We start from the raw sequence: 8,699 nt of genomic DNA, 5'->3' as shown, positions 1-8,699 counted from the left end.
GCAGTGTCAGTACAACGCCCGCCATCGTGACGTACAGTTTTCACCTGGTGCGCTCGTGCTCCTGTGGTCGCCCTCTCGTCACGTCGGACTTTCAGAGAAGCTCCTTTCGCGATACACAGGGCCCTACCGCGTGCTGCGCCAGGTGACGCCTGTGACTTACGAAATTGCTCCTGTGGCCTCAACCTCGTCCTCTCCTGTGGCATCTAGTGATGTCGTACACGTCAGTAGGCTCAAGGCCTACTACACTGCTTCCGAGTCCGATCTTTAGTCGCTCCGGGACGGCGCTTTTGCAGCCGGGGGTAGTGCTACGGCACAATATGCGCGATCACGAAAGGCCAGCAGTGTGAAGACGACGACGACGATTAGAAGCTAGCGCGGGCTGTTGCCTCTTGGCCAAGCGCAGCGTATTTTCCTTGTAAATATATTTGTACATAGGTTTTCGTCTGCGTCTTCCTACGTAACAATATTTTATTACTATAATGTACTTCCGCCAAGCAAAGTATATTTTACGTAGAACGCAATCATGGGCCCTTTCCAAATTATTAATTTGTTTGCTCTTTACCTATGGAATAATTTATTCATGTCACTACAGTATTTCTTGACCACAGAAGACTTAAGCTTTATAAGATTGAACGTATTATAAGTGCCTTTCGAAATGTCTTTAAAAGAGAGACGTTGTTTAGTGATTCCTTGATGCAAGAGCTTGCATTTTTTGAAGGGTGTTGCAATAATAGCTGACAAACTGCTTTTGTTCGTGTTGCATCTTATGTATAAGTTGGATTTATCACAATGCGTATCCTTAAACCTCAATAAATGCCACAGTTAGGCTGTAGTTCCATGCTCTATCTCACAGCTACATCAACAGACGCTTCAGATTCGCATGCCTCCGAGAGTAAACTAAAAGAAAAATGAAAGTATCTGTGCCTGTGACGGACGCTTCTGTATTTCTCATGGTGGAGGGCTCCTGAGGTACTGCTGTCGTAGTCACTGTGAAAAGAAAAAGATTGCATTAGAATATGTCACAATGTGCATGCGAAATATATTATGTCACAGTAACCGTGTTCAGTAAATTATGTCACAACTGACATGCCAAGCTCTGGAAACGGCTGCCACCACAGCAAATGCATTCAAGCACCAAATTTCGTTTTGTGCAAGTCAATAGCTTCGACCGTTTTCAGTATAAATATCAAAACAAAACCGAGGTCTACAGGAAAATGGAAGCTTCCAGTGATCAACAAGCGTCCAATAATTAATGTAGGCCTCTGGAGTCAACGTTTCGACAAGACGTGCAGTCTTCGTCAGAACAACTATGTTCCAGCAGTCGTACCAGTAGTTATTCAGTTGCCACCCTGACAAAGAGAACTCCACTAATTGAGACGTTGGAACCAGAGAAACCTCTAAATTTGTTGACCACTGTTGAGAAATTCAGTGGGGTCAGGGAGACCTATTCTACCACAAGCCCTTTCAATATACTAGCAAAATAGAATTTGTAGGTATTTTAATCTAGAACTATAAAACAGCTGTTCTATAAGAACTAAAGGCAGAGTTACCTTTCATTATTTCAAACATTACGTGTCCCAAATAACAAAAAATACTTTCGTACAGTTCCTTTACTCAGAACTACTAAGTGCACTAGTTAATTTTCTGTGTTGCTACCTGCTTAAGAGGTTCCATTTGTTCCATTAAACTCGAAAGTTTGCACATTAAAAAATGAAACAAAGGTGACTTACGTTGATTTTACTACCAGATTTATTTTTATTATAACGAGGCCCATGCCCCACATAATTCGCTCATAACGGCTGGAAGTTCGTTTAGATCATCGAATAAACTTTTGTTCATTCCTTACAATCAGACCTGTACTGTGGCAGAAAATGACGACCCTCCTCAATGGTTACAAAAGTTATTCTTTCTCAACTAACCCTGTCCAACAGCTTGGCTGGAATAAACTATGTGCTCAATGCATCATTTATTGGTAGCAGAACTGCTAAGAACCCAAGCCTCGTACTGCTAGGCGTTGAATAGTAGAAATGAGCATGCTTCAAAATAAAACAACTGCAGACAAAGGAGGCGCCTGCTCATAACACGATATGACCAGGATGGAGGTAGTGGGCATGCATGTGGTGTAGAACAAAAAAAGAAAGACATACACTATTTCTTCAGAGAGCCGTGCACGAGGAGAATGAGCAATTTGCAAAGCCTCGTTACACAAAAAACAACAGTGGATTGGATAAACATTATTAGCGGCCACGCAGGGACCGAGAGGGAGTAAGTACCTGGCGGCCACTCCGTGGGACTACAGGATGAACCATTGCGGGTCTTGTAGCAGCGGCCCTCATATGGTCTACTAAATAGCAACATCCTTTTGTTTATTTGTCACTGTGGTAAGTGCTCAACGATACATTTTTTGCAGATCTGAAATAATCTGAGCGCAATTCCCACTAAGCAATCTCCTAAGACACCGCTAACATAAGAGAAAAGTCTACCAAAGCAATCCTTGTTAGGGCAGACCACTCACTTGATTGTGAAGCAGTTGTTGTGTCTGGTGCACCTTCACACTTGCCCGGGCGCATGTCGATGTCATCAATAGCAACGTCACCAGCAAACTTTCCAGCATTGGCTGTGATCACGACCTGAAGGGAGGTCAAGGAAACTGCGCTGTAATGTCAATCTCAAAGCGACTGCTGCCTCATTCGTTGATAAGAACCAGATGACGTAAGTTACATCATTATAAAGGCTGCAAGATGTCTAGGTGAGTTACTGAAAGAGATGCAAAAGCACGTAACAATTAGTTATGCTAGCAAAATAAAAATGTACGCGAACCCATCTCACAATGAACATCGACGTTTTTTGCGCTTAGCATTGATGCGCTTTGCCGACGCACCGTATCGCTATTGCGGAAGGGCGTCATGCCTGAAGCATGTGCGCAGGCGGACTCCTATGAACACGCTGCGCAACCTAGCTGCGCTGCCGTGAAGTCACGCAAAGGGCGTGATATATTGAAGCAACATTGTCATTACATATCTGACGTTGGTTTGATTCCGTTCAGTACTTGATAAATTTCAAGTGATTTATTTTGTCACCGAAGAGGCCTGCGATGCTCAGGTGCAGCAGGCAGGGCTTAATTTATTAGTTTAGTTATCTTATTTTATTGTATTTTGATTGTTACACCCGATTCCTCACGTGATTGAAGAGCGACACATACCCAGTTGCACATACCCAGCGTCCCAAGTTGGTGCAAGAGAGGTTCATTGAATAGCAGCCCGCTGTCAGCGTCACATGTCCAGTGACATATTTTATTCCGACAGTTTGTTTCAGAGTTTTTCAGCAGAGCAATACGATGTTCTACCCATTAGATCATGGAACACCGAGTGATTCCAGCTGCCGGGAAAATATTTAGACACATAAAAAGATACGCAGCCAGACATCGGAAAGTTCGTTAGGTATTACAATAATGCTCAGCACAATGAAGTTCTGGCTGTTACCATCTTAGAATGCATATCGATGTTAATGTGATTAGCACTGAAGCAATGTAGTGACGCAGAGCATTGTCACCAGTGAAACGGCTCCTGCATGAGGCTTGTACTGCGGGCGGGCTCCTCTCTCGCGATTCCGCTTAGTAAAGTTTTCGTATAAAAGGTCCTATATGGAGAGACAGACCACCAGACATAGCGTAAGCCGAGTGAAGTTTCGAAATAATTCTCATCGCATTGAAAGCACACGCCATGGTGCGGCCGACGCCACACCATGGACACTGTTTCGAAAACGCTGTCTCAGTGTTTCAAGAGCAGCAAATGCATAGTTTTAAAAAAATGTCACTGCCCAAGCACTCCTCACAGATGGTTAAGCAGCGAGGCTGAAACGTGTGGCTCCGGTGTTTATCACTGCGTAAATCCCGATGGTTCATTAAACGACAGTTTGATAGAGGGCCGGATCCTCGGTAGGCAGTTGCTGCTTGCGCTCGGCTGCACGAGCGTGTTCTTCTGCCCGTGCTTCAGTATCGGCACGGCGTAGGCGAGCTCCTACCCGGTTCTGCTCGCGGCGTGGCTGATCGAAAGTAGCCTGCTCCTCATCAGTACGTATGCCACTTGGCCTACTCATTTCGGAGCCGGAGAAAAACTGATGCGAGCGCGCTCGGCTGTGACGGAGAACAACGACGTCAATACTGGCGCAGCCAATCGCGTGCCTCTCTTTCTCTGTTTTTCTTTTTTTGCTCGCATGCGCATGGGGTTGCACCACAGAGGTTTTCGGCGTACAGGGGACAAACGGATGAACACACTGACAAATCGGCTTGCCATATACAGATTTGCTACATAAAGGTGACTTCGCGCTCCGCTTGCGAACACCGCGCGCCACGCACGAGTGGAAAATCTGGCTGATATGTTTACAGCAGCGTATGCTATCAGCAGAATTTGTTTTTTTTTTCACCGAGTTCGACGGGTGGTTCAAAGCCTCTTTAAATTTACTTGCCTAGATAACATATGTAGTTGTTACATGTCGCTCTTAAACGTAGAATCAAAAATATGAAATTGATGTTTTAATTGAAACCAATTCTGACAGATTTCTGGGGTGAGGACTTCTGCTACAGCATCAAACAGAGCGTAGAAAGGCATTAGCGAACTTCATGGCTTCAGGTATTTGTAACACCGCTACATTTGTTGCCTCGATGACCACCATACCTGGCCCTTGCGCCATAAAGCACCATACATCATCATCATTGATGACCACCTTCAAACATTGTGTACATGAAATGCGGGTAAACTGTATGCCTCCGCAAAAGCTGAAGTACCGCCACAAATATCCGCAGCCATCCCAAACACTCCTCTTTCTTTCAATGTTTGGATGCACATGCCTGGAAGAGTTGTTCTTTACTGATGCATCTGAAGGTCGAAAAATTTTTAAATGTTACCTATAACGCGAACTGCACTGAATAGTGGCTGCAATTTACGAGCAATCTTGAGCATTGAGCAAGCAATCATTTGTTGGGTTCTATAATTGTGGTTTCTAAGTCAGCTGAAAGGGGGAGGGGGGTGGGGACTAAAGCGAACTGGAGTTGCTTGGCGCAGTCAGAGATTCGGACTCCGCACAAGCGGTAAACAAGGCAACAGAACAGTTCAACAAGTCAGTTGCCTAAAGGTGTGTGTTTCCGCCCTTCTGGATACAAGATAAGGAGTCACAAGAGTCTGGTTTGGATTGCGCAACCTTCGCTTGCGTTCTAGGCATGAATAACGCCACGAATGCTTCTTCCAGTATCTAAGCCTTTCGCTTACCTATTTCCCAAGTTTTTGCGTCGGAAGGCGTTAAGTGAAAGGACGCAACAATTATAGTGCGCACAAAGCTCAGAATTCTGCAGTTTATGTTACCCCATTATTTTCAGTAAGCTGATCTGCATTCTCACGATTTCATTGCATTGTTACCCACCGAAAACACACGAGGCAAGTTGTCGCGTTCCACGGAGAGCCAAGTCCACTCTGCAGGACCCGTGGCATAGACAGTAGTCCGCTGGTCATACGGCACGCCAGATGCATCATTGAAGGTGACGTTAAGTAATGCATTCGCTGCAAGAAAGAAAACCACAAGAATAAAGATTCACCATTTTACCATCTTTCAATTAAAGTGCATTATTATCATAATCGCCGTCGCTGCTGTTCATGTCATCTGCCAGATGAGGCCCATTTCAAGACAGTTAATGCTCCTTTAACGCGCGCTTTCTTCTTTCTGACATTTCATTCGTGTTGATCTAGCACTCGCAAATTCCGTAATATCGCCAAGCCTTTTGTCTACCACAATGATTGTATTTCTTTTATTATATGCCAGTATATAGTATGTGTTTCTCTGCCGACCATCATTTGGCCGGACCAGCTCAACCTCCTCTTTCTTCTCGTCTTGCATATTGTCACGTAGTAGTGACGGTGAAGAAGGTAGGAAAACTGTGATTGACAAAATTAGCGTAATATTGAGCGAACCTGTGCTCTCAAAAGCAGGTTACGCTCAAATGACAACGATAGCAGCGAACACAGTCGGCATTCGTCAAAATTCTGATCTGCTGGAGAAGCGCGTCGGCTTTTATACATGGGTCATCAAAGGTTCCAGAGAAATCGCTGGTGCCCGCGTGTCCTCCAGAAAATTCTACACAATTCGCGTCGCACACGCAATCAGATTGCACAAGCTTCGGTGACAACAAACAGCAGATAGAATCATTCGAGAAACGCTCGAGAAACTTCCGACACGTGCGGAGGCGTCCAGCGCTAATAACTTTTGCTAGACGGTGAAAAGCGATCACCCAAAAAAGATAAACCAGTACAGGTGTCAATACCGAATATTACATGCCACAGTTGTTGTTTTTCGGTCTTACGTGTACTGCTCTTTTTACCTCCGTAATCCTGTATAACGCAAATAACTAGCAGGCCATTTCTGAATATAACAAAAGGACTTTGGGGTAAATATGAAGCAAAATTATCAAGGAAAAGAAATGCTAGCTAAAACACGTATTTCCGATGCTCAAGAGCTAACCTATCCGCTATTGACAACAATTGCATAAGGGGATCATCGCACTCACTTCCGTTCTTCATGTGATAGTAGAGCTGGAAGCACACAACAGGTCCTAAGGCAAGGGCCTCACTCTGCAAACTTCCTATCAATATGTCAGACTGGTCTTGAGAATCTAGCAGCAGGTAGTATCCTGGGAAAGAAATACAGTGTGAAAACAATGCTCAAGCCATATAACTACTAATATTTATAAGATAAATAAAAAACCAAACAAATATTGCAGAAATGATTATGTGGAGATGATGATGATCATCAGAATTTATGATATTCGACTACACATCCTACAATACACAAAATATTCCATGTGTTTAGCGATACACTGAACCTACTTCTCACCACCAGAAAATCGCTAGCCGAGAGAGTACTCTTGAAGACTTCATTGTTTTGACCTTCCCTGAAACAGTTTTCGTCATATGCCTTGACAAAGAAGGTATTTCTAAGAGAATGGTTTCTGCCTAACGTTGCATGTCAGCCCGTATACTAAAAAAGGGTACAAGTAACAACTCGTACATTGCCCTCTTCTCAAGCCACGGCGTTTCCCTTCACCTTTTAGACCTGGCGGCTATCGCAGTGCACCATCTCCTTGGCCGTAATAACATGAGGCAATTGTTGCACGCTTTTAGTTGATTTGAACATAGGATGTTCCCACGTCTCTTTGCTGCGTCTCTTTCTCGTTAGACTGGCTTGCGTTACATCAAGCGAAAAAGAGGCGTACTGAGCTAGGCATTCACTGCACTGCTGTGAGTGTACATGCAATACTAAAACAACAAAGTTGCTGTTAGCAGTAATATGTTGATTTGATAATAGCTGGATATCATGTCAATATGTAATGCGTAAGGTTACAATTGGGTCTTTAGTACGCCCGCAGGATTTCTTTGTGCTCATCAGTGGAAAGCGAAACCGTTCCACAGCTATGCTAGAGCTGCCGAGAACTTTTGAATGTGGTTAAATTGGCTATATATAGAGTTTTCTTTAGTCTAGAGTAATGAACGAAACGATTAGAAAAAATAACACATGTTGACAAGGAAATCAAACCCTCACTTCCTGTGAGGGTTCTTATTTTATTTATTTTATTTTCATTTATACGCATAACATGGCTCTATGACAAATCCAGAACCGGCAGTTGCCGCTAAAAGTGTCTTAGGTATACTTGATTGTGGCGCGAAATACATTTCGTGAAAATGGGCAGGAAAAGAGAAGACAGTGAAGCACCCTTTTTATGTCCCTTTTCACGAAATGTATTTTGCGCCACAATCAAGTATACCTGGAAAATCTAAGCACCAACTTGCCCAAGAAGTCCTTTTGCCTAAAAGTGTCCTTCCTTTCAAAAGTGCTGGTGATTGCTGCCTTGACCAAGGAGGCTGGTATTGACATTGACGGGCAGCGATCACGTCTTCTACAGCGCACATTTAATGCACTTTACTTCCGACAAACACCCTTGTAGTGTAGGGCGAGAGTGACAGACCTCTGGTACTATTCATGTGCCTGCCGCCAACAGAGGCATCGCTGCACCTATTTCATGTGAGAACACATCCGCGTCCTATCGGCTGCCGTCGTCAGAGCTGCATCAGACGAATCGGACTGTCCGGTGCAAGTAGGCCACTGGTTTTAAGAAATGCCTACATTTATCGCATTTGTGGATTTATTCTTAAGGGTAAGTAAACTACAATACATGCGTATGCTGATAAATATTGGCTGAATGAAGCGACATGTTTGTAGCATTACCAATGACGTGACATGGGTAGCCCGTCGGATCGCTCACCCGAGTGACATCACTCGCCCACTCTGCAGAGTGGGCAGAGGTAGCTGCAAACATAGAACGTGGTGCCGACGCGATCACTAGCGATGCAGATTTTAAAACCTTCTCAATATAACACGCGTTTTAAGCACTGCTCCTAATTCTCTTTCTTGATGATGAGAATACGGACTAATGGCATTTGAACACAACCGACAAAATGTTATTCGCCAGTTCTCTCTACACGGCATTATGTAAGGCAGCGGCCACCGGAAGTGTAATTCGTCTGCGTTTGTTGCTCCTCTTCTACATTTCTAGTGGCACCCTTGTTATTTAACCGTACTTTTCTTTTAATATTGTGCACTTGCGGGCATATTCCTTATTCTGCTTTGATGCCTCAATAGTGCCTATATTTACT

General features: G+C 44.1%; 1 protein-coding gene across 1 annotated transcript in view; it reads right to left on the bottom strand.

The window, feature by feature from the left end:
• Positions 1-853: 853 nt before the first annotated feature.
• Positions 854-8,699, bottom strand: part of LOC126537736 (apical endosomal glycoprotein-like) — a 50,231-nt gene continuing 42,385 nt past the window's right edge. The window contains exons 16-19 of the mRNA XM_050184823.3: positions 6,557-6,679; positions 5,419-5,555; positions 2,516-2,630; positions 854-987 (exon numbers count right to left, since the gene is read on the bottom strand). Of these exons, the coding sequence (XP_050040780.2) occupies positions 854-987; positions 2,516-2,630; positions 5,419-5,555; positions 6,557-6,679 (509 nt within the window). The remainder of the gene's footprint in view (positions 988-2,515; positions 2,631-5,418; positions 5,556-6,556; positions 6,680-8,699) is intronic.

Source organism: Dermacentor andersoni, chromosome 4 (genome assembly GCF_023375885.2).
Source record: "Dermacentor andersoni chromosome 4, qqDerAnde1_hic_scaffold, whole genome shotgun sequence".
Classification (NCBI taxonomy): domain Eukaryota; kingdom Metazoa; phylum Arthropoda; class Arachnida; order Ixodida; family Ixodidae; genus Dermacentor; species Dermacentor andersoni.
The sequence above is the reverse complement of the archived record's forward strand: the minus strand, read 5'-3'. Positions and strand labels throughout refer to the sequence as shown.